At 44.2% G+C, this 27,738-nt stretch overlaps 1 protein-coding gene across 1 annotated transcript in view; it reads left to right on the top strand.

The window, feature by feature from the left end:
- The window catches only part of Sntg2 (syntrophin gamma 2), a 225,607-nt gene extending 204,192 nt beyond the window's left edge, over window positions 1–21,415 (top strand). The window contains exons 15-17 of the mRNA XM_038318977.1: window positions 850–942; window positions 7,618–7,728; window positions 21,144–21,415. Coding sequence (XP_038174905.1) covers window positions 850–942; window positions 7,618–7,728; window positions 21,144–21,275 — 336 coding nt within the window. The 3' untranslated portion in view covers window positions 21,276–21,415. The remainder of the gene's footprint in view (window positions 1–849; window positions 943–7,617; window positions 7,729–21,143) is intronic.
- Window positions 21,416–27,738: the final 6,323 nt, after the last annotated feature.

Here is a 27,738-nt window from a genome sequence, read left to right as displayed (position 1 = left end):
TGGACTTGTAACAGGTATGTGAGCATCTTATGGTCTGGGTCAAGTTAGAAAAAGTGAGCTAAGGGAACAGCTCCTGCGGGCAGGGATGGAACTAGCAATTCCCACCAGCATCAAAGCACTAGCAGTCTGCATAGCATGCAGTGGGCACCTGCTTCGTGCACAGTTTTGGTGGATAGTTCTAGACTCCTGACAATGTTAGGAAGCCAACCGAGGGCTGAGCAAAAGGAAGAGTTGTCAAGTCATGTTGGACAGGGTCCTCACTTCCTGGGCCTGCTCTCTGTTTTTTTAGGAGAGGTAAAGGAGAAAATAGAGCCAAGACATAGTGACAGTCTCCACAGGGATCTTCGACACACTTCAGTGATTTTCAAGGTGTTTGTATAGTTCCTAGGAAAGGAATATAAGATAATAAGAGATAAATGGCAGAACCAGTATCAGTGCAGAGGATGTCCGGGGAACCCTGTGTAGAGTGATAAGCTCCTCCTGACTTCCCTGTGTGAGTGTGTGTGCACAGACACACACAGATGCATGCACACATGTCAGAGAGCCAGAAAACCAAGTCCTTGGAGAACAGATGTCTGTTGAAATGTTTTAATAATTTGATTTTGTTTAATTGATGCCTCCAAAGGCATCTTTTTCTGTCTGAAAACAGAAAAGCAAGAAAGAGTTCCCTGCTGTAGGTGCCTCTGCTGTTCCCTGCAACCCCCAAACCTTCTCATTTATCCTACATAATGCGTGTGTTCAAACTTAAAACAGTGTCCTTTGGCTAAAGTAGCTAATATGCCAACTACCTTCCTGTAGTTAAACAGAACTATTGTAGAGCACTTACTCAAAATTAATGCTCTTTTCCAGTCAAAAACATATCTGTGCAGCTGGCAAGGGGAGACTCTGTGCTTCACAGTGGATTTTGCCCTGGGATTCACCTGCTTTGACAGCAAAACAAAGGTAAGATGCAGAGAACCCCTACAGGTACTATGCATGTCACGTTGCACTTGCTCAGAGAAATCTGAGAGCAGATGGCTCCTGCCAGCTGTGCACAGAGTCAGAGGTCTGCCTATATAACCCGCCTTCCTTCTGGATAGTTTGGGGTCCCTGGGTGTTCACAATCTCTAGAGCCCAGGTAGAAAACTCCAACAAAACGGTGTTTGGCAAACTCACTCTCTCTCTCTCTCTCTCTCTCTCTCTCTCTCTCTCTCTCTCTCTCTCTCTCACACACACACACACACACACACACACACACACACACACACACGTGAGGTGAAAGAGAGAAAGGAAAACACAGGATGGGTTTTCTTGGTCCCTCTGAGGCAAAAAGCCCACAACACTAAAACACAGTAAAAAGAATCCCAACCATTCCTTAAAACCTGAGTACTTTGCTGAGAGTAAGCTCCACGAGTCGGTAGAATGTATTCCCAAATGTAAAAGCTGCCCTCGATTCCAGCCTTATTGATTAAAGCCACCTGTGTGAGCAGTGGAAATCACTGGGTTATTACCGTCGTCATCTTAGGGCTCTCCCAGTTATGTAAGCGATAAGAAAATGTTTGCTGGAGTGAAGAGCCAATGTTTCATCGGGTAATATTTAAAAAAATCTGCTTCGCTAACTAAGAATGAGTGACACCTAAGAAAGCACGCCTAGATGAACGTCCGTGTGAACAGAGGCTGCGCGTAGATTTGGGTTAGAGATCTCCCTGGCTTTCCTCAGCACGACCAAAGCTTAGCAGCCCACTGTGTGCAGACTCACAGGGCAGAAGGGTGAAGTCTGTGAGAAGATTGAGTAGGAGTAAGGGGCCTCAAGCAAAGGGACCCCGGGGCTCCTCGGGAGCAGCTTCCTGTGGCTTCCTTTGCAGAACAAAGCAGAAGAGATGTCTTTATTGTCCACTCAGGCTAGCTGAGTCCCTTCAGATCGGTGGCTGCCAAGCCATACTTAGGAAGATCCAGGCTGCTGGGGAGTTTCCTGCTGTGCAAAGCTTCTGTTTGGTGATGGGCCAGCTGACATGGGGGATGCTGCTCTGCTCTGGTCTTAGGGTCCTCATGCTTGGGCTCATCCCCACACACAATGATGTGTGCTGTGCTATCACTAACCGTAACCTGCTTTCCACATACATGATGTGGGCTCAGCTTCAGCCTTTCCCTGTTCCAGATCCCACCGTGAAGATGTGCAGTCTAATGGAAGGCTCCCAAGAATCAACAATACCTTTCTCATAGTTATGTCCCAGCTACCATATCTAAGCCTCTTGGGCCACTTTCTTCGGTGACCCAAATAAGTACTTACAGACGGTGACTTTGCCTAGAAGTCTTCCCCTTGCTGTCCTTCTGCCAGAACAAAGATTTCAGCCAGGACAAGTCTGCCCTCTAGGGGACACATGGAGATGTCTGGAGATTTTTTTTTGTTTGTTTGTTTGTGTTTTTTTTGGTTTTTTTTTTTTTTTTTTTTTTTTTTTTTTCCAGTACCTGGAAGGGCTCTTTTGCCACATCTGGAATGTCCATCCATGATGGAGGCCTGCAGTGCTGCTCAGCCTCTGCCTTGAACAGGAGAGAAAACCATATAGAATTATCATATCCACGCTCTCTGTATGCAGAGGAGGAGAAATCCTGAGACAGAGATGGAAGCTGCTTCTGTTACACAATCCTGGCTCCTGAAAACCTTATACAAACATTATCACTTCTCTTCCCCCCCAGGGAAATGATCATGATGTTTCCCAGTACGGACTCACACAGCGATTGCAGTAATAACAAAATGCAGTTGCATAAAAATTGAATATCAAGAATGGATTTTAAGTCTGCATCCAACATCAAAGGTCAACTATGTTTCTAGCCCAGAGTCAGTGAGCAAATGACTTCCCGATCCTTGGCAAGGTCCTCTTCATGTATCTTTCTGTTGACCATGGGACCTACACAGTCACATGACCTGTACTTGCTACTAATAACAAGAAACAAGACCTGGGTACTCTTGCTCCATGTGTCCTTCTGGGATGAGTGGGGTGTTATAGCATCTACCCTGGAGGAAGGAGAACACTTCATGTCCTCTCTGATGCACACATTCTGGCGCTTCAAGACGACAAATCTGAGAGCTTCTGGTTCCTGCCTTCAGGGCAGGTGTTCATGGTCTACCTCCACAGAGTCTGTAGGGGTCTCCTTGTGTCTTCTCTGCTGCACTTGGCAAACATCCTGGAATAGATCATAGCCAAAACCCTTACCAAAGAAGAGCAAAACAGTGCACAGTCCTGCTGCCTGCCGGAGATCCCACTGAGGTTCACTTGTGCTTCTGTCTCTGATTTATTCCTAATCGCCCAGTCTTCCTGTCAATTCAAGGGTCAGCACAGTCCACATGAGATTCTGCAGGAGGCCTTTTGTGACTACAAGATGCTAGTACCATGTTTACCCCCTGTGCAGTGTGAAGCCAAGACTTGGCAACACTACCGGGGAAGGTCTTGATGTTAATTCTAGCTCCTGGCGACCTGGAAGGAAGGGGCTAGTACTCTTGCTGCGTCCTTCCTGTTTCTGTAAGGGTCTGTGGAATGTTCTCATCTGCTCTGCACTGGCTGCAATCAGTGTGTTTAGCCTTGTGGTTACATGGCCCCTTGTTCCTGTGTGGGGGCTGAACCGACAGTGAACAAACTTTCATTCTAGTGTGGGTGCTCGGCTCTCTTGGCTGTTGAGAACTTGTGGACAACTATAATTGATTATGTTCCATTATCAACTAAGTCATACGTCACCTATCTCCCTACACATCTGAGTCCCGGCCTGCTTCCTTCCCTCCTTTTCCGTAGGAAATGTCTCTGATTTCCAACGCAGGTCTCAAGTGTGGCTCTGAAGATATTTCTTGCCATTGAATCTCCCATCTTTTCCTTACATTTGCCCTTATAAAATTTTTAAATGCTATCATTTGTTTCTTAATGTTATACATGACTGCTATGAGCCCTGGGGAACTGGATTCACTGGTGACTGTGTGTACTTTTGCATGTGGAGGCATTAACCTCAGGTTTTCTTGGCGTTGACCTCTGATTAGATTAGATTGAACTTTGGCCATTAAACATTAGAATTTATGTCACTCATTTTTTGCCTACTTGGGCTGGACAAAATGGGCTACCCCTTACCCAGAATGTTCTGGGTGATGATAGGGTTGGCCTGTGGTTTTCCATGGAGACCCAAAAGGGCCTTCTCTAAACTCAGTTCTCAAAGACTCTCTGCTTCTGGGAGACAACTCCCACCACTACTGTGAGCCTCACACCTGCTCACTGCCTCATCCAGCTTCTCCTGTGAGCCTCACACCTGCTCACTGCCTCATCCAGCTTCTCCTGTGAGCCTCACACCTGGTCACTGCCTCATCCAATAGCTGACGAGTTTTCCTGAAGATTCAGCTAAGATTCTTTTTGCTTGTCTGAACCTGAGCTTGGCGCACAACCTCCTGACTGTGCCTTCTTTAAAGGTGAACTCCCTTCCTCTCTTCGCATCATTTTCATGGACACCTCTTCAATAAATTCTATACTGAGAAAATTTCCCCAATACAACTGCGATAGGTAGACCAGGTCCTGAGTCCACAGAGCACCCCCTCTTGGCTGTAATTACAATTCTTCATTCCCTAAAGAACTGCAGCAATGTAAGCTCTATGTAAGGAGCTTTCAATTATTACTGCAAACTGAATGATTATAAATCTAAATAAGGACCAAATGTGAAATATTAATGAATAGTTGTGCTTTTTGTCCAAGTCACTGGAGAAAACCAAATAGACTCAGGGACTGGACATGTTGAGATTTGGGTGTGTAAGGCTTTGATTCACTGAAGCTTAGGAGATGGCTCAGTCAATATAGTGCAAGCATGAGATCCAGTCCCAGAACCCACATAAGGAAGCCAGAGGATGCAAAGACAGGTCAGTCTCGGGCTTCTTGTCCAACCAGCCTTACTTATTTGGTGAGTTCCAGGCCAATGACAGGCCTGTTTCTAAAAATAAGGTGGGCTTCACCTGAAGAGTAACTGAGGTTAACCCTCTAGCCTCCACCTGCACAAGTACACACATGCACATACACATGCGCAAGTACACACATGCACGTACACATGCGCAAGTACACACATGCGCAAGTACACAATGCATATACACATATGCAAGTACACACATGCATATACACCCACACACAGAGAAAGAGAGAGAGAGAGAGAGAGAGAGAGAGAGAGAGAATTTTCAAGCCCTCACACTGCTGAACCAGTCCTTTCCTGTGTCATTTTTAAGCCACAGCTGTATCCATGACTTGACAGTACCCTTCTTATCACAAATCTGATAAACCAGAGTTTGAGGGTGAAGTGTGACTCAGTGGAAGTGTGCTCAAGGCCTTAGGTTCTTCCCCAGCAGCATGTGTGTGCACTTTTGCACACACACACGCACACACACACTGCGCTAGGAGCCTGATAACTGCTGTTGTTTCAGGGGACAGTCACAAAGTCACCCCTCATACACAGCTGGCCCAACTGTGTCGTCTCCACTTCACCAACATGTCCAAGCATATTTCCTGCCCTGACACTAAATGTGAAGACCATAATCTAGCACATATTTGTTTATTTCTAGAAGGTCATTTCAAAATCATCAAAATGAGAATAAACTAGAACACCATTCTAGATATATGGCCTTTGTCCTAAACCTGACATGTCTCCGGGCTAGCTGGCATTAGATCAGCAGTCACTATAGCTTTCTTCTGCTCTGTGACTTGATGCTAGCTGATTTTCTGGTCCTGCCATGGTACGCTGAAGCAGGAGAGGAGCTGGAAGTGACGCAGAGACTGTTGCTCTTCGCTCCAAATTCCTGATACATGCTGTGTGGAATAATGAGCAACCGGAGACCCAAAGCCCACAAGGAGATCGTCTGTCTTCACCGGCTATTGTGAACAGTTTGAACACCCAGCCTTGTCTCTATTAAAATTATAGCATATAATTTTATGTGTATGAGCTGCACAGGGCCTAGGACTCTGGGGTTTGGGTCACTCAGATTTCCAGCAACACCAGGGCTCTCATCCCTCTCTGAAAGAAGCCACACTGTGGAATTTTCTGCCACTCAAGATCAAAGGAGGCAAATATTTCTGGTGCTACTACCTGGAGAATTCCAGAGTGGTGGAGTTCTGCTGTCCTTGCCTCGTGGATGCTCCTCCGTCACAGCGACGATATACCAGTTTGCTCTACGCAGTGATAGCACTTATGCAGCCTGATCCCCAGCCTGAATCCCATAATTCTAGGAGGCTGAGTTAAGACTCGAGGAGGTAGAAACACAGAGAGACCAAATTCAAAAGAAGAAGGAAGTGAATGGCAGATGGGAAGATACGGAGATCACTCTACTAGAAACAAGACATTGGAATTCCAGTGTCACAACGCCTGTGGATGCCACCAGGCACGCCAAAGAGAGTATTGGTGCCATGTTCTGCCTGCAATGCTTTAAAAGCCTAAAGTGTTCTTGAATGAGTGAGAAGGTTCTGTCAGCAAAACTGCGAATGAGGAAGTCAAAGCGGAAGCTCTTATATCTAGTAAATGTGTTCCATGTAGCTGGAGACCTGTGTTTTAGTCGCTAGCACCACACAAAGATGCCTTCCAGCTCCATGATGGAGAGCCGAGTGTTGAGATCCTTCAGCCTTTATGCCTCCAGTGGGAAACTCAAGGCCCTTTCAAATTCATCTCCTGGTGCTTTAACTAAAGCTAGCGAGCACCGCCATTGTCATGCTCTCCCGGCAGCCAGTCTGGGCTCTGAGTTCCCAGCTTGTCCACCCAGACCTGTATACGGAGGCTCAATCCCCTATTGAGTAGGGTTCAGAGTTTGGAAATTTAAGTAGCTGACTTAGACCCTAGGCAGAAATGACACTCATGGTTTTCAGAAATAGTTTTCTTTGAAAAAAATAAATGAAATGAAATTACATTTCGAGTTCATGAGAGAAAGCATGATAAATCTGAAACAAATGATTCTTAGTCAAAGACAACTAACTCACTATGTAAGTGTCAACCATACAGAGGTGCTTGTGGCATTGCCATGCTTCGGACGTGAGGATCCTATTTTCTTGTTTTGTGAGGAAGGTTCTCGCTTGCTGGTTTGGAGCTCACTATGTGAACCAGACTCGCCTCAGGCTTGTGGTTATCCCCCTGTCTCGGCCTCCTGAGAGCTGAGGTGATATTTTGCCTCTGAAACATGTCAGCAAGTGCTAAGGAAGCTTGAAGCTGTCACGTAAGGAGTTGCTGCCTACGCTGTCCTGTTGAATCTCGGGAACCTGAGACTAAATGACAGTATGTAGCCACGGTGGGGTGATGCAGGCGGGATCCAAACTTTCTGTGTGGACTGAACTGTGGCAAGCATCCTACTGGTAAGAGACAGGCCTTCCGTGGACTTAGAGATCTGCAGGCAAATAAGGAGGCAATGGTCTTGAAAAACTTCCAGGGTAGGTACAGGAAGACAAGGAGGGTAAATGCAGGGTGCAGACTAGAAGGGCTAGCGTGCGACCCTGAGCTGGCTGGGCATGGGGGTCAGCCTCTACACAGGGAAGGCGGACGTGTCATAAGAAATGGCATTTCCCCGGATATGTGCTTTCCGTTATGAGACCTTCCGTGGATGTAAGACTGCGCGTGAGTCATTCTCGTTTCACTTCTCCGCAGAATGTCCTCTGGAGATTCAAGTTCTCTCAGCTTAAGGGATCTTCAGACGATGGGAAGACGCGAGTAAAGCTGCTGTTTCAGAATCCGGACACCAAGCAGATCGAGACAAAGGTAAAGCGCGCACATCCTGTACCCAGAGACAAGCAGAGGGAGGGGTCAGCTGGTAAAGAGGCACGGGGAGGAAACAAGCTCATCCTAAACCTGGAAGTCAACTCAGCAAACCTAGGACTGATATTTTCCCACTGGGAGTTGGTGTCCTGAAATGGTGACCGATGACACAAAGTATTCAATTCTATCAAAACCCACACGTTGCTTAGTAAATAGTAGCAAGGAGTCGGTATTTTAAAATGTTCTAGAAGCCAAAATCTAATAGAAGAGTTTTGCAAACTGCATTGTCTGGTGGGATGCCTATAGAAACAAATATAAGAAAAAGTCCTCTATCCCTTTCTTTCTCTCTCTCTTTTTTATTAAGAATTTTTAAATACAATCTTTATTCATTTTACATAGCTATCCTTATTCCCACTTCCTCCCCTCCACCTGCCCCACCCTTCACCCTACCCCACCCCCATCCACTCCTCAGAAAGGGTGAGGCTTCCCATGGGGAGTCAACATAGTCTGACCAAGGCCTTCCTTCCCTATATCTAGGCTGAGCAAGGTATCCCTTCAAAGAGAATGTTCTCCAAGACACCAGTTCAAGCACTAGGGATAAATCCTGGTCCCATTGCCAGTGGCCCCACAGACTGCCCAAGCCTCACAACTGTCTCCCATATTCAGAGGGCCTAGTTTGGTCTCATGCAGGGTCCCCATCTGTTAGTCTGGAGTCAGTGAGCTCCCACTTGCTCGGGTCAGCTATTTCTGTGGATCTCCCCATTATGGTTTGCCCTTCCCCTGTAATCAGATATTGTCATCATAGAACCTCCATCCAGTTACTAGTGGAAGCAGATACAGAGATCTGCAGTGTGGCACTGGGCCAAACTCCTGGAGTCCATCACAGAGGGGAAGGAGTGGTGTTATGAGCAAAAGAGTCAAGACCATAATGGGGAAACCCAGAATTGTTTCCTAAGTAGAAGAGAAATTGTGCAGAATTGCTTGATGCTTCTATGGATAGAATTGCCCAAGGCCAGTGGGATATGTACTTACTAGGTAGTCTGTGGACTCTTCAGGATATACAGCCCTGAAGGGAAGTAGGAAGCCGTGGGTTCCTGAGATGGGACATGCAGGCTCTAGGTTCTGAGTGTAGACAGATGGGCTGTGGAGCCCTGAGGGGAGGGCGGACTATGGAGGTTTGAGGTGAGAAGCTGAGGGAGACAGATTGTGGAGCCTTGAGTTTGGGAAGAAAGCTGTGGAGCCTTGAGCCAGCGTAAGGGTGTGAAACTGTGGGGGTGGAGCAACCTGTGAAGCTCTGGGTCCAGACAGGCTGCAGACTTTTGTGAAGTTAGAAGTTGGAAAGATGAGACTGTCAGCATACTGCACTGTCTGGAGAGGTAACATCCTGCTGCTTCATGATGAGCTAAGTTCTGTGGTCCGAGCGGGAATGACTGAGTGGGGGCAGCAGTGTAGAGAGCGACTTGCAATACATTCAAGTCAGGATTTCTCCTTCCCCCTGGTCTGTGCATTGATGGGGCACCCATGGCTGGGAGGGACCTGCCGCCCTTCCCCGCATGGGTCCTGTCACTCTCATTTCTCCAATCTGGGAGTCACAGGGCCCTGAGGATTTGGGCTCAAAATATGCTTGAGGCACTGTTGTTCCCTGGAGCACAAGCTGAAGGAACAGCACATGCTTGCCTAGTATCTGAGATGCCCCTTAGCAGCAGGGACAGTGTGAGTTAAAGGTGTAATTTCCTATCTTTTACCATCAATCAGTCAACTGTGGGTTGGCTTGTTGAGAGGGGTGGGTGTATCAGTGTGAGACGAATTTGAATTGGTGTGTAGTGATTTGAAATGAATGCTAACTTCCCTGTGGCCCTTAGCTTATATGGGTTTCCATCCTAGTGGGTATAAAGGAGAAAGATCTAAGGTTTAGAGAGGTTATAAAAATAAATACTGGATCAATAATGCTAAAATTTTAAACATTCTGTGAGGCTCTTTTTTAAGAAAAAAAATGAGAAATATACACACATAGAAATGTTTGGGAGGTGTGTGGATACCTCTTAACAAACTCAAGTGCACAAACTTGCAGCCCAGCCCTGATGCTTCACAGATCTCAGGTTCCAGGGCTTCTCTTGGGACACAAGCAGGGAACAGGCAGAAAAAGGCTGAGGCTTTAACTGAAGTGAAGCAAGAGCCAGGGGCACCTCCTGGGCTTTGGAGGCTTCTGCAGGTACAGACAAGAACTCACGGGGATGATGCTCACATAGCCCCGCTCAGCTCAGAAATAATTTCCCTAGCTGCATCTGCTAGAGCTTATGAAGCAGGAAAACAAGTTAGACCTCTAGGTATTGTTGGACTTAGAACACAGCCTCAATTCATTCTCTCTCTTGCGCAGTTTGTGTATGTGTGTTTACATAGGTGTGTGCACATGTACATGTGGGTGTACATACATGTGTATGTTCTGTGTGTAAAGGCCAGAGGTCAATGCTTGATATCTTTCTCAGTTTCTCTGCTTTAATTTTGGAGACGAGGACTCTCTGGACTTTAGCTCACTAATCTGGCTAGGCTGGCAGGCAGTGGGCTCTGAGAATCTACCTGTCTTCCCCTGTCCAGTGCTGACATGCTGACTTTGTGCAGTTGCTGAGTGTCTCCATTCAGGTCTTCCTGCTTGCATAGCACTTTGCCAACTGAGGGGTCTCTCCCACTTCTAAAGCCTTCGTAAGTGAAATATTTCCTTTCCTGGAGGTCTGTTCAACTGACTAGTTAGGTGACTTACAGGGAGGTTATGAGGAAACACAGCACAGGATAGTGGTGGAAGAAAAGCTCCCACCCCACAGCTTGTTCCTGCTGTGATGTGACCCCCCCCATCCTAGCTTTGTTTGGGGGAACATTGGCTATATTTAAATTTCTTATGCTTTCCTCTGCGTCTGAGGCTGAGCTTCTCAGGGTAGGTTAGATGGGTTATTTCTGCAACATGAGGTCCCCTGCACTTGTGTTTAATGTGTTTTAAATTAATATATTAACAGTAAAAAAAAAAGAGAGAGAAACTTAGTACAGAAAGTACTGTCGGTTGTTGGGCGGGGTGGCACATGCCTGTGATCCCAGAGGTTGGGAGGTAGATAGGAGGATCATGGGTTGGAAGTCATCCTTGGCTATGTACAAATTCAAGGCCACCCTGGAATACACAAGACCCTGGCTCAAGGAAGAGAGAGACTGGGGGAGGAAAAGAGAAGAGGAGGAGAAGGAGGAGAGGAAATGAAAGGGAGGGTTGCCAAATAGACTCAGAGTTTTACAGGTTTCTCAGGAGAAAACACTTCCCATGATGCAAATGAAAGCCTTTCACCACTGCAGCCAGTGAGCTCATCTTACTCTTAATATCCCCCATCTGTATCCCTGCAACAAAGCACAGCTTAATGAAGAATAATTTTGTCTTTGGGAGAAACAATCGCGCTTAATTTTCACCGTCTAAGAGCGATTCCTGTATCATCAGGAAGTCAGTGAAGCCTGTCAGATGCAGTGAGGAGGACCGGGCAGAGGCAACTCTGAGCTGAGAGCAGCAGACAGCAGACAGAACTGCCATTCTGCCTTCCAGCAGAGCCCAATGCCAGGCATGCGTTGCTGCAGTTGCTGAGTTAGTCACACTGAAAAACCCTTCCTGGAAGCCAGAAGGAGCAAAGAGGGGCGGACGACCCAACCGAACCATAGACAGGTTGGAACATGGTCCATGAGCTGGTATCAGGAAGTGCCAACTGCAGCAGGATGAGTTGAGACCTCTATGGTCTTAGAGTAGAGACGCTGGGATCCAGTGGCCCTCAGGTACAGCACACAGTCCCCAGTGTTCCTCAGACTCCTTTGATCATGTGGTCTCACTCTGGCTTGCTCACACAGCTTAGTCATTCACCACACAATATCACGTGGCTTTCTATAGCTCTGTTGTGTTTTGAGTATGCCCTGTCTGCTGTGGAATTAGAATCACTGCATCCTGTCTGTCCACGGAATTCGAATTATCATATTAACAAAGACACATAGCTAAATGTGATCTCTAAGCAAGTGTGCAAGTCTTATTCCACTAGGAAGACACCGGAAGAGGTGACGGGATAAGTTTACCCCATCTAAGACGTCACCAGATGGGAGTTTCGGGGGACACACTATGGATATTCATATCCCAAGCTAACTGAACAAGTGGCCCCTGCAGCGAGGTAGCAAGCAGCTGCGGAGCCTGTTCCCAAAGCAATCCATGAATCTTTTGCCCATGAGCTATAAGGAGGAAGGGGAAATGGCCAAAGCAGGAAAAGCTTGGCATAATTAGACACTAGGAAGAGAGGGTTTTGAGATGTTTTTCTAAAGTGAGGCACCAGAGGACACCAGGTATGTGCCAGCATGGACCTGGATTTGAGGACTGCTTAGTTCACAGTCCTGGGAGCTTCAAGTCCTAGGTCCAGTCAGATCTGGCCTCTGGTAACTGAGGCTTCCTGGCTCATAAATACCACCTTCTCTGTGCCGTTACTTAGTGGAAGGTTTTTAAGCAAGAAAAAAATCCCATCATGTGAGCCCCATCCGTGTGACCCCCCCCACCATCTCCAACATGTTCTTCTGTCACAGGGGACGAGGTTGTGACATGAACTGGAGGTGAGCACAGAATCTCAGATGAGCGCTATGTTTTCTTCTGCCTGTCTTCCCTACTCAGCAAGGCATGGCCAAGTGGGATTCCCATTGTCGTGCCTGATGGATAAGGACGATGGAGAAACAAGCTAACTGATGGCCCACTAGAGACTACAAGGCTTCTTTTTGGTCACTCAGAGCTAGTTGACATCCTGCTGAAAATCAGGCCTGGAGCCAAGGTCCAGAGCCCTTGAACACACACACACACACACACACACACACACACACACACACACGCCCGATTCTTGACATGGACATCGTTTCCCAAGGCAGAAACCCATGCTGTGGGCAAGCATGGGGTGCGCTCGTAACCATCACCATCAGTTAAACTCAGTACGACACACAATCTGTGTGCTTCAGGGCTAACACACCCCATCCTTTGGAAATGATTCTTTTTTAAAAATCAAAAATGAGCTATGAGCTTTTTGGAGGTAATAATAAATCATGCTGTCTGTTTAAAATTTAATTGTTAATCAAAATTTAAAGATTTTACTAGTGACAAGGAAAAGCTACCCAGCTAGATTATCAGAAAGCTCGGAGAGTTCCCTTAGTCATGTTCTTGTGTTCAGGGTCCCTTCTATAGGACAGATACCATTCTCTGTGTACCAGTCCATTTTGGGGAGAGGCAGAGAGAACCCCCAACACTGGAAGTGAGTGTAAGCTGAAATATCACAGAGATGAGGCTCCACCTAGAAATAGGCGCTATCTAGAAAGCTAATTGAGTTCCTGGGAACTTTATCAAAGGATTGATCTCCACATACGAAGAGCACCCTGTCCCCATGGACAAACAACACATGTGTGTGTTGGACACCCAGAAGCATGGCTAGCCTCACTGCACCTGCAGGCACGTGCTGTAGACTCACTTTATCTGTATCCAAGGAGACCGCCTAGATTATACCTTCTACTCCACGTCCACTTTATTAACCATTTTGCTTCTAATTATAGTTTATTAAATAACAGATTGAACAGGCAGGCAGAGACAGCTGGACCCAATTTCCATCCCTGTTTTGGAATGCCAGTGTGCTCTCATTGATCGCTGGCCCTGGAGATGAGTGAAGGCTGAAGATTTGGGTTCAGAGAAGCATCATCTGTGTTAGTGGTGAATGAAGTCAATCTGAGCATGATGTTTTTAAAGGAGAAACAGACGCATATGTGCTAGTATGCCTCCCTCCCAAGAAAAGGGGGGGGATGATGGAGGTTATCACCCTGCTGTCCTCACTAGAACAGGAAAGAAAGATGGGGGCTGTACCGGGCAGCCTTACAGAGGTTAATGATGTACCAGGGGCAAAGGACATACTGGGGCGTGAGCAAGTGCCGATTTCTTGCATTTGCAAACTATTTGAACTTCCCAATAACCCGAAGGTATCTTTCCAGTGCATCTTTATCAATATTTTACCCTTCAACATTAAATTAAAAATGAGAGAAGTTCTATACTGTCCTTCAAGATATTGACCTAGGTCGAATAAAATGGGCAAGAGTTATTTATCTTCGTCAGAACTTGGAAATTTCCAAATAAAATATTTACCAGCACAGAAAAAAAATTGTGAAACTGCGGGCACTCTTCATCCCTGGCTTTCGCACTCTCAGTATGTGTCTGAGTTATTCTGGATCCCCTGCGAACTGCAAAAACTGAATTAGTTAAAAACAGCCTTGCCAACAGTTGTCATTCATCTTAAAATGTGTGGAAACAGCAAAAGTGATGGAGCCAGGGTCATTGGTATAAGTCAGTTTGTTTGATTGCTTAACATCCTGCCATGGTCAATAAAATACATTAATTTGTAATTCTGTTATTAGTTAAAGGAGAAAGATTAAGAATGTAAGCCAGAGGTGATGAAGAGATGGCTTGGTGGTTAAAAACACAAACTGCTCTTGTAGAGGACCCAAGGTTACAGGACCCATGCCCCGTAGCTTGCAATGCCTATAACTCAACTCTAGGGAATCTGTTTCCCTGTTTGGGCCACCAAAGGTATCTGTAGTCACATGTACATACCCCAGTATAAACATACAACCATACACATTATTAAAAATAAACATCCTTTTAGAAAAGGATGTGACCAGGGAAAGTCTGGAAGAGATAGATTACGGAGCCAACATTGAAGGTGACAGCAAATATTTTAAAACCAGATGTTAGGATTCCTGACAAATGAACACTTGGCTTTAAAATATTTGTGATAGTTTGAATCTATGCCCGTATATGTGAGTGCTTAGTCACCAAGGACTGAACTACTTGAAAGGATTAGAGGATTAAGCAGCGTGACCTTGTTAGAGTAAATATGGCCTTGTTGAAGGAAGCATTGAGTTTTGAGGTTTCAAAAATCCATGCCAGGCCCAGTCTCTTTCTACCTGTGGATCAGGATGTTAAACTCTCAACTATTTCTCCAGCACCATGCATGCATGCTCCTATGTTCCCTGCCATGATGATAATGGACTAAGCCTTTGAAACTGTAAGAGAGCCTCTAATTAAATACCTTCTTTTCTAAGATATCTCATGGCCATAATGTCATCTCAAGCAATAGAACACCAATGAGGACAAATATGAGCTTGGGAGAAGAGATGACAGGCTATTTCCAGGAGTCATGTTTTAAAATATCCCCTACCCACTGGCTCCCAGAAGCCACAAATAGGTACCTGTTTGAGTTGAGTCTGAAATGTCCCCCACAGGTGTTGGATCCCTTGGGCCCCAACAGGTGGTGCTGTTTTTAGAGGTTGTATAGGACTTCAGTACAGAGTCTAGTTAGCAGACCTGAGTTGCTTGGAGTAGGACTTGAAGGTTATATAACTGCTTCTGGTTCTGGCTGAGATCTCTGTTTTCTGATCTTTCAAGATCTGAGGAGCCGCCACAGCTCCACACACTCCTGCCACTATGAGCAGCTTCCTCCTGGGGCCTAATACTATGGACTGCAATCTCCTGAAATCTAGAACCAAAGTAAAATCCCCTCCTTTAAGTTCCTTCTGGAAGATACCTGTGAAAGTGATGAGAAGTAACTAATTTAAATCTGCAATCTTTGTATCTGTCTTTCCTCCTGTGTATGCCATACAAGTATTCCTATACAACTTTATGATAAATTTAAATTTATTTTGTTTAAGGGAAGCACTTTATGAATTCTTATTGCCGTATCTGAATTGCCAATATCACCATTCTTGTACTTTCTAGTCACCATTATGTAATGATAAGGGTCACTGTGGTGCCAGACAGTTGATCTGATAACAGATGGCTCCCAAATGACTAGCAGCAGGCAGTGTAGCCAGTGTGTAGACACTAGAGAGAGGGATGTCTCACTTCCTGGGTAGGACAGAGGAAACAGTGTATGACTCCATCTACCCACACAGATCAGTGGGCAACTTAAAACTTAACAATTGTTGACTTCTAGAAATCTCCAGTATTTTTATATTGCAGTGAACCATGTGCACCTAAGACTCAGAAACTAAAACCACAGACAGTCTACCCAAGCTGATGCAAGTAAATTCCAAATGCAGTGAGGAGACTCATTTGAGGAGAGGGGTTTGTTCTTACATTCTCCATTAGTCCCTCCAGCTCCAGTCTGTGCCTTGAGCTGATCTTCTCTTCTCTTCCTGCTCCATCCTCCCCCGCTGGTCTCTGTCCATCTCTCTGTCTCTTCTGTGCATCTCTGCCTCTCTGGCTCTGTCTCTGTGTCTGTCTGTCTATCTCTATCTATCTATCTATCTATCTATCTATCTATCTATCTATCTATCTATCTATCTATCTATCTATCATCTATCATCTATCTATCTGTCTACCTATCATCATCATCATTATTGTCTATCTATATCTATCTATCTATCTATCATCATTATCTATCTATCATCTATCTCTCTCTATCTATCATCTTCATCATTATTATCTATCTCTATCTCTATCTATCTATCTATCTATCTATCAATCTATCTATCTATCATCTATCTATCTAACTGTCTATCTATCTATCATCATCATCATCATTATTGTCTATCTATATCTATCTATCTATCTATCTATCTATCATCATCATCATCATTATCTATCTATCTATCTATCTATCTACTATCTCTATCTATCTATCTATCTATCTATCATCATCATTATTATCTATCTATATCTCTATCTATCTATCTATCTATTTATCTATCTATCTTCCACTGGTTACCTCACCATCTCTGGAGCACACCCCTTTCAATGCAGTCCTGGTGCTTTTAGGGGTCTCTCAGCTGGGTTGTGCCAACAAACACCAACCCTATTCCTGTGCATATCTGCCCTCTCAAAGCTGACATTGACTTCCTTTCTAGATCTAGCTTATGCCCTGATCATTTCTCATGGATACTTGTCCTCTCCTGAAGGGAATTCCGATCCTTCTGTCTTGTGTCCTTGCCCTATAGACATGTTCTGTCTCTCTCCTAAACACCCTCCATCCACAGCTTACTGGAGGGTTGTCCTTAGAATGGTGTTTGTGGTTCTGTGCTGTGAGCTTAGGGACATCCAGTACGTACTCAGCATGTTTTCTCCCTGATGCTACCCATACGCAGACCCACAGTTACCTCCTGTTTTGGGCTTTTGGTCCTTGGTTCCTGTCTTTTTCTGGAATGCCTCCATCCATACCCCTGCCCAAATGCAGAAATGTTTGTTCAAGGATTGACATGCATGGGAATGTACCATCAAAATCACCTCCTCCATTTCTCGGCACCTTTACTGTGGGGTTACTGGCCCTGTTCCCTATTCCTCCCATTTGATGACATCTGAGTGTCCCTTCAACAGCACACCCAGTCCTCAGATTATTCCCAGGACAGAGACAGCCAGAGTGTGAGGAGGTTGAGTAAAGCTGAAACTGCCCTTGAGAGACTCTCAGGAGTCCTGGCAATTCAGGATTGCTCAGAGTAGCTCCCATTCTCAGACAGCTTGTACTGTTGACACTACAGTACCAAATTCTTAAAACTCTATCAAGGACAGCTTCTTGGATCCCTGATACAAGTGACATTTCTGCAACTAATTGGCCCTGTCACTTTGGAAGATTGCTTTGAAACTCCATTTCTCATTTGAAAACTGAAAATTGTAGGCTCTGACTGTTATCTCACTTTATATTGTAGCTTTGAGGCTGATTATTTTATTATGCTGATAAAGAAATAATATCCATGTCATACTGATGTTGCTCTAGTGACGGTCCTCTGTTCTCTGTCATCTTAGTTAATCACACAGGGATGCTGGGGATGGTGTAGGGTCACAGTTTCACTGACAGGGATATTACCTCCAAGATACAGTCTCATGGCTGCACGGCTCAACCGTGCACTATATTTAATCAGAATCACACCAGATTTATTGAGCAAATTTTCAGAAAATGTATTAGCCATGTGGTAAGTCATTTATAACTTAAAGACAATCATGGTAAGACTATTGTCACCAGAGCAAGAAACAAAAGTCAGAAACATTGGGAGCAACTGACAGTGTCCCACTGCGTGCCTACACAGCCAGCCAATGGAGGAACCAGAGTCTGAATTCCAAGGTGACATCTCTGTGTCAGAGATATTAGCCATCAACTCAGCTCCAGCCTGTCCTGGCACAGGTAAGCAGGCACAAATCATCAGTTAGGGCTTCTTTCCAGATTTGCCTTCTGCACCTCAGAAACGGAACAATACTGAAGAGCCGGTTCCTCCTCCGACGAGCTATGGTTAAATGCAGAAGTACCTTTACTGAAAACAGTATAGTACATCACATTCCACCAAGAATCTTGGCTTCTCATGGATCCATTGCACTGGTGGCCATTGGTCATCTGGAGGCCCCAATTCTTAAAATGTCAAGTATGTTTGAAAAGTACATATGTCACTCCTGGAGAAGACAGCCTCGCTGATATGTGGGAAAGGGCAGCAATAGTCCTCAGTTACAGATATTATCTGGCTTTTCCTGCTTTTCTCTAAACTTGGGTTTTTTTTTTAAAAAAAAGAATTATCTTTACAATTATAATTTATTTATAGTTATCTGTATAATTTTAGGCATGTCAGACAAATTGGAGGAGGTTGCTATGTCCCTGCTCTCTGACTTCCTATTCAAGTGTACAGATTCTCTTCCTCAGCAGGTAGAAGGTGGCAGCCTGCCACTACCTGTGACACAGTTTGAGGGCCAGCAGGGAGAGGCAGTCGCAGAAATAGTAGCACAGGGATCACCCTGATGTCATATTCAACAGAAGCCAAACGTGGCTTTGACTAACAACACTTACAAAGGTGCAATTCGGGATGGCCCTGCTGGCAGCATCTGCTTATGATCTAAGCAGAGCCGCGGGTATCATGATTGGCCCTTGGCTGAACCAAGGGTGTTCTGTGAAATGTTCGGATTCTGTATTTGGATCAACACTGACTCCCACTCCAGAAGCTTACACTTGATTCCTGGATAGGAATGCTCTTGACTGAGATTTCACATGGAGCCGTTCTCTTGTGATAGCCTTCTCAAAATCTTTTGATGTGGCTTCAATTTACCATGCCAGAAAAATACCAAATCTGCTTTGGGATCTGTGTCTCAATGCCAATGGCCATCTGGCTGCTGCTTCCAGTGTGCCGTGCTGTTATTGAGTAAATTGTAGGAATTTGTAAAGCAATTTTCAGCTCCCATACATAAAGCCCAGCTGCTTAGGCACACACATGCTGTGGGCTTTGTGGCTCTGTCCTTCTCCCTGTCCCCTTGAGAAGGTGATGACTACCGGGAGGCAGGCACAGACTGAAGTTGAGTTTTGCTAAGCTTGCAAGAATCTTGTGTTTGCTCTAGACTATTACTTGGTCTTTCTCTCTTCTGGTGAAAAATCATAACAAATAAAAAAATCCTGACCACCGTCTCATGATGTGTGGGGAACAAGTGGATCCTGCATGGTTGACATCGGGCAAAGGAGCTTGGTAACTCATGGATCCTGCAATACCCAGAAGGGCGGCACCGTGCAGCAAGTACAGGGCTTCACAATGAAACACCTTTAGCAATATAAAGGGAACCCTGAGCATCTAGAATATCTTGTCAATTACTCAGAGAGAGAGGGGGGGATCAGTAACACATTCTTTCGTGCAGGTAAAATCAAGGTTAAGCTTCACCTGCATGCAAAGCAGGCTCTTACATTAGCAGACAGAAAAGAAAACCCTTTGGTCACAGGCATAAGGAGTGGAGGACAGCTTTCAAGTTCAAGGGACCCCATCCCCATGTCCTTTCTCTCTCTGGCCAGCTATGACATCATGGGATTAATTTTCCAGCTGGCTCACTCTCTCCATGGACCAGCAGCCCAACTTCTTGGTTATTTCCAAGTGAAATCTCCTCTCCCCATTCTGCATCACCCTCCCATTGTTCTCTGATTGCTTCAGGGTCCTAAGACCCAGTACAGGAACAGTTTCTAAAAGGAATGGAAAAGATAACAAGAGAGGCCTTTGGGTGCAGTCTTCTGTAAAGGAAGGTAGAGGATAGTTTCCCCATATGGAAATCCTTGTCTTACGGAGAGAAGTGCCCGAGTAAAACCCACAGGGGTTCAGTGGCAGGGGAGGTTCTTCACCACCTGTGGAGAGCGTCCATCCCTCCTGTAGGGAGGGGGACTGACTTCCCATCCCAGAGGTCCTGCCTGGTCAGACTTCAAGGAGCACAACTGGGGGACTGACAAGCCTGAGTGGGCTGTCCTCCTGAAAATGATGAAGCTTCATCCATGGTGTTGTCTCGGCAGTTTAGACTATGATAGAATTTTGCTGAAACTGAATAAATAGAGTATCAGTAGATGAAGTCACCTTAAGGGCGTTGTGCTGTTCTTCACCATATTGGACCAATACAGAAGAGATTAAAAAGCACCGAAGATGCATTCAGAATGTTTCCTCTGCCTGTTGGATGGATAGCAGGTTGGGATGTATTTGTATTCCAAGATACTAAGATTAGTTTTCCCAATAACATCATGACACTTGAAGATTGTTCGATTTACGCTGACCTTGAAAACTCATTGCCAACTTTGCTGGTTTGGGCTGAGGACTTCATTTGGGGAAGTATGTAAGGAAAGGAATAATCCCAGAGACTAGCAGATGGCTCCAAGGCTGGAGACTTGCATTTGATCCCGGATACCATGCTAGAAGGAGGGAGTTGGCTCCATAAACTTGTCCTCTGATCTCCATTGGTATTTGAAAGCTTTAAGGTGTAGAAGTAAGACCTAGGAATTTAAGTTATTTTTCATATGCTCTATGGTGGTGATGTCCACAATCTCCTAAAGAACCCTGGTCTTGAGTATCATTTCTTTCTTTTGTTGGCATGACAACTGAGTGAAGAGGAACCAAGGTCTCTCCCTATGTGTGCTACTCACACAACAGGGCTCTAGTTGTCATTCCAAAAATAAGCCATTACAAATCGCACATGGAAGCGTGCACACATGCAACCAGGGTAAGCAAACAGCCAGCTCCACCTCCATGAAACCCTCATCCAAATGTCACTGTTAGCCCTGGCATTTCTAGCTTGTGGTGAAGACAGAAATCATAACTCTGATCTTCAGGTCTACCTAAGACAGCACAACTAAGGAAGAATTCAAATAGAGGGATTGCATGTCACCCTGTATGGAGATCAAGGAAACATATCCTGCATTGTCAGAATATCAGTGCAAATGACAGTGTATCGATCTTTTTAAATCTGTGTGGATCCTGCTATGCTGCCTTAATTTTACCCGTTTCAATGTGTACTTGTGCTTATTTAGAGAAAGAGCCTTGGAATACACAAAGAGCTGAGTTTGCTAAAATGTTGCCACAGTGCATCTTCCCAGTGACCACAGTCCCATTTCATTTCCCCTCAGGAGCTGGAGTTCCAGGACTTGACGGCCGTCCTCCACTGTATCCACTCCTTCATTGCCGCCAAGGTGGCCTCTTTGGACCCTGGGTTCATGGACAGCCAGAGTATGGCAAGGAGATACCTGTGCAACAGCTAAAATGAGTCCGGAGAGTGCTACAAGCAATTAAATTATTTTCTTAAGGAACCAATCTTTCCTGCACAATGTTGCAACTTTGTGTGGTTTTATAATGAGCCTATAGTTGTGATACCAATAAAGACATCACTAGTTTCACAGATGGGGCAGACTGTTGAATCTGACAAAGGTATACAGCTCTGACCAGCCACAGTGGTGATGGGAACTCAGGGTCCTCTGAAACTGTCCCATCCAGTCTGTCTCAAACAGACAGTGATGCCACGCCACAGTCTACTGCTTGCGTTCGTGAAATACAGATTTTATTTTTACAAAGAGCCTGGTAGGAGAGTGAGAAGCCACCGCTTAGTCTTTCTTAGAAGGAGCGGCTTCCCACAGGCAGGTTGGTGACTCTCCCTTTGTCCCAGGTGGGACTGGCATTTGGGTTGAGAAAGGAGTACGGGATGAGGGAATTTGAATTATTTAGTTTTATATTAAATGCTTACATGTTTATTATGTAATTGAATTATATGTCATTTAAATGTGAATTCTATTTTTTCCTAATTAATCAAATACAGCACATGCTTTGGTTTCCTTGTCTTTCATATTGTTTATAACTTCTGATCTGGGACTTTTCTATTTTCTTATTAAAAACAATTTAATGGAGTGATTGAGTTTCCTTTCAGAAATTCAGGCTGTGGTTAGGAAAAGGTGTGACTGTGCTATCATTTTTCAGGGCTTCTAGAAAAGGGTGAACATAAACCACGAGACTAAGGAAACACATGGGCCTCATGGGAAGCAGAGTGAGACACCGCAGGGGTCTAGCTATCCTTCAGACCTGGAAGCAAGGAAGGTTTTGGCAACCAGTCACAGCTCCCTAACTGCCCTTCACCCATATTTATCTGACATCTGGGAGGAAGGAAAAAGTTTTAACATATCAAATATAGTATTGTTTTTCTTGCTGAAATTACAACATCCTTACCCAATGTATATCCATCACATAACTAGAATATGTGTTATACTTGACACCCTCTGAACACTTTAGGTGCCTCTCAGACTCAAGTAGGAATGGAGTTGTCCTCCCATTCTGCCCTACGAGTGGTTTTCATGGAGGACCAGACAGCATTGTCTATGTGGAGGTTGATTCTCGTGTTTCTACTCAAGCTTCTGTTGGTATGAATGTCTATAGCAACAATAGTTAAGAGTTCTGGGAACATTCACTTGGGAAAAAGAATGATAAATTCCCTCTCTCCAAATCCTCTTTTGGGACATAATCTCTAAATTGAACAGAGTTTTCTTTATTTAAAAAAAAAAAAAAGCCAAACCCACTCAAAATTGGAAAGTGTTCTGGACTAGAATTGATGAAATGGGGAATATTTTTCATTTTGCTTTTACAAAAAAATCTCAATATCAAAAATGGTCCTTACTGGATACCAGAGAAGGTCCCAGCATTTCCCCAGCAGATTATACCCTGAAGTATATTTTCACATTTGTGTGAACACACAGCTCTTTCTGAAAGACGCCGATTTTTCAAAAACTAGCCGATGCTCGTTGTCTTCCGCACATAGCACATGTGCCAAGTATTGCACCCTGAAATGGCCACATGCACATTTTTAGCCTAGGCTCCTGCAGGTGCCAAACCCTTCACCATTCTCAGAAGAAGATGCCTCCAGGATCTTAAGCATCTGTTTCCACTCAGCCCTTTACAATGCGGAAGGGGTCAGAAATGGTTTGATTTTTTTTTTATTTGGGTTATATAGTTAATCTTAAGATGGCCTCAGCTCTATATTTCTATTAGAAAATTATAGAAATCAGCTGTGATCCCTAGAGAGGCCATTTGTGGTCTCCCACTGGGTCCTTGCAGCTCACAGCTCACTTAGGTGAAGGTAAAATTAGTCTTGGGCTCTTATTGCCAGGGTCAAGACACTGAGGCTTATGAGGCTCTCCATGAGGCTGGCAATGAGCAAAACAGCATCCCCAGTGTCCATCACAGCCCACTTGGTGTTTGTCGTTCTACCAAACAACATGTAGACTCTGAAATGATAACGACAATTATCTTATAAACATGATCATTTATGCATATTATGTCTCATTTGAATTGTAAGAATAGAAAGCTTTCTATTAATGAAATGTGAGTAATGGTGAAGAATCTCATTTTGAAAATTATTTCAATCCAAGTTATCAACCAACATTTAATTTGCAATTCAAATGTGGGCAGAAGATTATTCCAAGTAGATAATTCCCATTAGTGGCATTTCTTGATAATTGTTGATCGTGATATTTTATTCACAGCCTTAATGGGGAAGACTAGGAATGCCAGTGACCCTAAAAGGCAAATAAGTGGGATGACAAGTGACAAGTATTTCATTGTGTGTGTCATGGGGGTGGCAGCCAACCCATCTGTGTGTCTTGCCGTCAGATTGAAGTGATGTGGCTCATGCACAGCACCTGGGAATTTAACAAAGTGAAGCTAGCAGATATGATTGAACCCTGTCACAGTGGAAAAAATATTTATGGACCCTGCTTCTTTTAGCAAAAAGACCAGTTAAGACACAATTTCAGTTTGACACTCAAGTCAGGGAGTAAATAAGTTTTGTAGCAAGGAGGGGCTGCCTGGCTAGCTTAGACCCAAAATAATCACATATAAACTGTATTAATTAAATCACTGCTTGGCCCATTAGCTCTAGCTTCTTATTGGCTAACTCTTATATTAATTTAACCAATTTCTATTAATCTCAATATCACCATAAGGTCATGGCCTATCAGCAAAGTTTTAGCACGTCTACCTCTGGTGGCTCCATGGCATCTCTCCGACTCCACCCTTCCTCCTCCCAGCATTCAGCCTAGCTTTCCCTGCCTACCTAAGTTATGCCCTGCTATAGGTCCAAGGCAGTGTCTTTATTCATTAACTAATAAAAGCAACATATAGACAGAAGGACCTCCCACGCCAAAGTTTCAATAAGAATTAACTAGATTTGAAAAGAGAGAAATATATTATTATTTTCATAGTAGGTTCTGATAACTGATACTTGGTATATTAGGGTTAAATTTTAGTAAGAATGAGATACATTGCAAATAGTTTTGAACAATTGGAATTTTGCAGGGCAGTGGGGGATGCTCAGGATGGAGCCCATGGCCTTGTTCATTCTAGGAAGGCACCCTACAACCGAACATGTCTTCAGCTGTCTTTTTACATCTTATTTATGCAACAAGCCTTACTAAATTTCCCAGGGTAGCCTTGAATTCACCCTGTCATCCTAGTGGATGACGTTCATCCTGGCTCGACCTCTCAAATAGCTGATATTATTGCCTGCATGATCAGACTTGACTTAGAGATGGGTTTTTAAAGATACAACATATGCTTACTCTCTTTTTGTGATCGGAATTTTTGTGACCTATGAATTCATTTTGGTATCATCATAGCTTTTGATTACAGAAAATAAAAAAAAAATCATCTTGAGAATGATGGCAAGTCTCTCAGAAACTCCTTCAATATTGCTTTGAACGTCTTTTTGAATATGTGACTCAATCAACTAATACCTTTTAATAAGCCTTAAGCTCTGATATTTACTCTGACATGCTGCTTCAGTAAATTAAGTTTCATTTGTTTCTTTCTAGGAATGTTGGCTCTGCTTATTCCTCTCTTCATTCCAATTTTCTCCATGGGGTTGTTTTGGTGTACATGAATGTTTTTTTGTTTTTGTTTGTTAGTTTTGTTTTTGTTTTTCGAGACAGGGTTTCTCTGTACCTTTGGAGCCCAGGCTGGCCTTGAACTCACAGAGATTCACCTGCCTCTGCCTCCCGAATGCTAGGATTAAAGGTGTGTACCACCACCGACCGGCTTTGTACATGAATTTTTTTTAGCTTCTTTGTAGCATGGAAAGTTTTTTCTTTCTCCTTCAACTATGGCAAATATTTTTTGGTGGTTACAGTAGCCTAAGTTGACAGGCATGGTCTTTTTGGACTTGGAGTGCATTGCTACAGTCTCTTCTGACTTTCAGAGTTTTTATTAAGAAATCAGCTATTTTGATGGGTTTTTCTTTACATATGGCTTGCTGGGGTTTTTTTGTTTTTTGTTTTTTGTTTGTTTGTTTGTTTCCTCTTGCAGTTTTCAATATACTTTCTTTGTTCTGTATACTTAGTATTTTAACTATGATATGCCTTGGGGAGTTTCTTTTATGTTTTTTGTCTACTGGATGCTCTGTGTGTTTCCTGTATCTGTGTGGGCATTTCATTCCTAAATTTGGGGAAGATCTGGTCTATGCCATTGTCCTTGGATTCTTCTTGCTCTTCTATGGCTGTAATTGAAACGTTGTTGTTTTCCTTTCACATTGCCCCACATTTCCTGAATGTTCTCTTCTGCATTTTTTTTTTCATACTTTTTGTTGTGTGGTCTCATTTCCCTACTTTACCTTTGAGACCTGATATTCTGTTTTTTATTTGATCCACTCTCCTGAGTTTCTAATTGGGTTATTGAATTTTTTTAGTTCTACCTTCATTTCAACTTGAGTTCTCTCCAATGTTCCTATCTCTTTGGTCATTTCATCCAACCTTATGGCTGTGTTTTCTTGAGCACCACTCGGGCGTTCTTTGAATTCATTCTTTGTAGGTTCATTGAGTTGTTTGTGTTTTTTTTTTTTTTTTAAACTCCTTAAAGTCTTTGATGAAGCTTATGGCTGTTCTTTTAATATTTGCATCCTCCAATTCACCTAGGTAATTTTCATTGGAGGAACTTTTTATAGGACTGATTGTTTGTGGGTTCGTATTATTTTGACCTTTCATGCAGCTGTATTTTTGAAATGAGACACAGGATATGTATCCTGACCCAACCTGCTGTATTTTTAAAATGAGACCTGGGCATGAGGACTTTTTGGTTAGTTGTGTTCCGTTGTGGACACAGCAGGCTGGGTTGTCACACAGGATATGTATCCTGGCGCAAACTTGAATCTTTGTCAGGCACAGCTTCTCAAAGTAGACCCAAGCACTGTGCGTGAGGCCTGGACTCCACCTGAGGATTGAGGTATGCACAGGAGCCTTGGGATTAGGACAATGAGCTCACTGGGCTTGGGCTGTGCTGGTCTGAAATGTAAATGTGACAAAGGGTTTATTAGGGCAAAATAGCTAACAGAGTGTGTAGGTCGGGTACAGGATGTGTATCCTGTCCCAAGCCTGGGGATTGGGAAGGTGCAGGCATGGGCAGGGCTTCTTAGACTAGATTGAATCATGGAGTGTAGGACCAGGGCTCCATCCTGTGACTATCTTTTTAAACATGGTTGATATAGAGTGCCTATGTGTATGGTAGAAGACTTTTCTCTCCTCAGAAAGGAAGGATGTGTTTGAAAAACCTTAAGTGGGAACTGGAGAGATGGCTCGGTGTTAAGAACACTTGTTTTCCAGAGGATGAGCAGTCAGTTCCCAGTACCTAACTGTCTGTAAATGCACTTCTAGAGATCCAACACCCTCTTCTGGCCCTTCTGGCACCCTTGTATATGTTTACTTACACAGGCACACAGACACACATAGACACACGTACACACAGAGAGAGAGAGACACACACACACACAGACATACACTAAATCCCTTTTTAAAGAGATTCTTCAATAAGCCTGATTTTGTGGGAGCTTAGTGTGCCCGTTCGTCACACTTTCTCCTTTCTGCTGCCCCTGTACCTTTTACTCCATCTATTACTAGTTATTTTCAGGACTTGGGGGCAGGATAACCTTGAAGAAGGACAACAGACCCCATTTCCCAGAGCACTTCCAAACTGTGGCCAAGTCCAGGAACTTCTGTCTGGATCATGGAGGATTGTCCCCAGTCAACAAAGACCGGAAACAGAGAAAGACAAAACAATTGAAGCTTTTTTGACTCATCATCCTGATAGAAAGCTCTGAGGAATCAGTTCCGTACTGTGGCTGCCAACCTTGGCTGACATCAGAACCCAGACTCAGCATCCAAACATGGGCTGAAGACCAGTGGCTCTCTAGAATCTCCATCCTTTGGGACCAGATTAAGACAGTTGAGGCACCAGGCTCACGAGACTCATTTACTGAGCAACTAAGGGGCTCTCAGCCTTTCCAGCATACAGACCGTCCTTGTTGACCTACCCGGCCCTTTTGTAAGGCAAACTAATAAATTCCCTTGTAATATGGACTCATCTATCATTGCTGTCCCTGTGGAGAACCCTGACTGATCCGGCAGTGAAGATACCTAACAGAAAAACTGCCTCTCTTGACAGAACGGCATTAGCATCGTTCTAAGAAGCTGAAGAAACTTAAAAGGTTCTGGAAGTGAGTGAAAAGCCAAGTTCATATCTCTAAATTTAAAAATAGGTGCTGGAGAGATGGCTCAGAGGATAAGAACACTGACTGCTCTTCCAGAGGTCCTGAGTTCAATTCCCAACAACCACATGGTGGCTCATAACCATCTGTAATGAGATCTGATGCCCTCTTCTGTCCCACAGGGATACATGCAGGCAGAATATTGTATATAT

Source organism: Arvicola amphibius, chromosome 2 (genome assembly GCF_903992535.2).
Source record: "Arvicola amphibius chromosome 2, mArvAmp1.2, whole genome shotgun sequence".
Taxonomy (NCBI): Eukaryota; Metazoa; Chordata; class Mammalia; order Rodentia; family Cricetidae; genus Arvicola; species Arvicola amphibius.
This window is presented reverse-complemented; position numbering and strand designations above follow the sequence as displayed.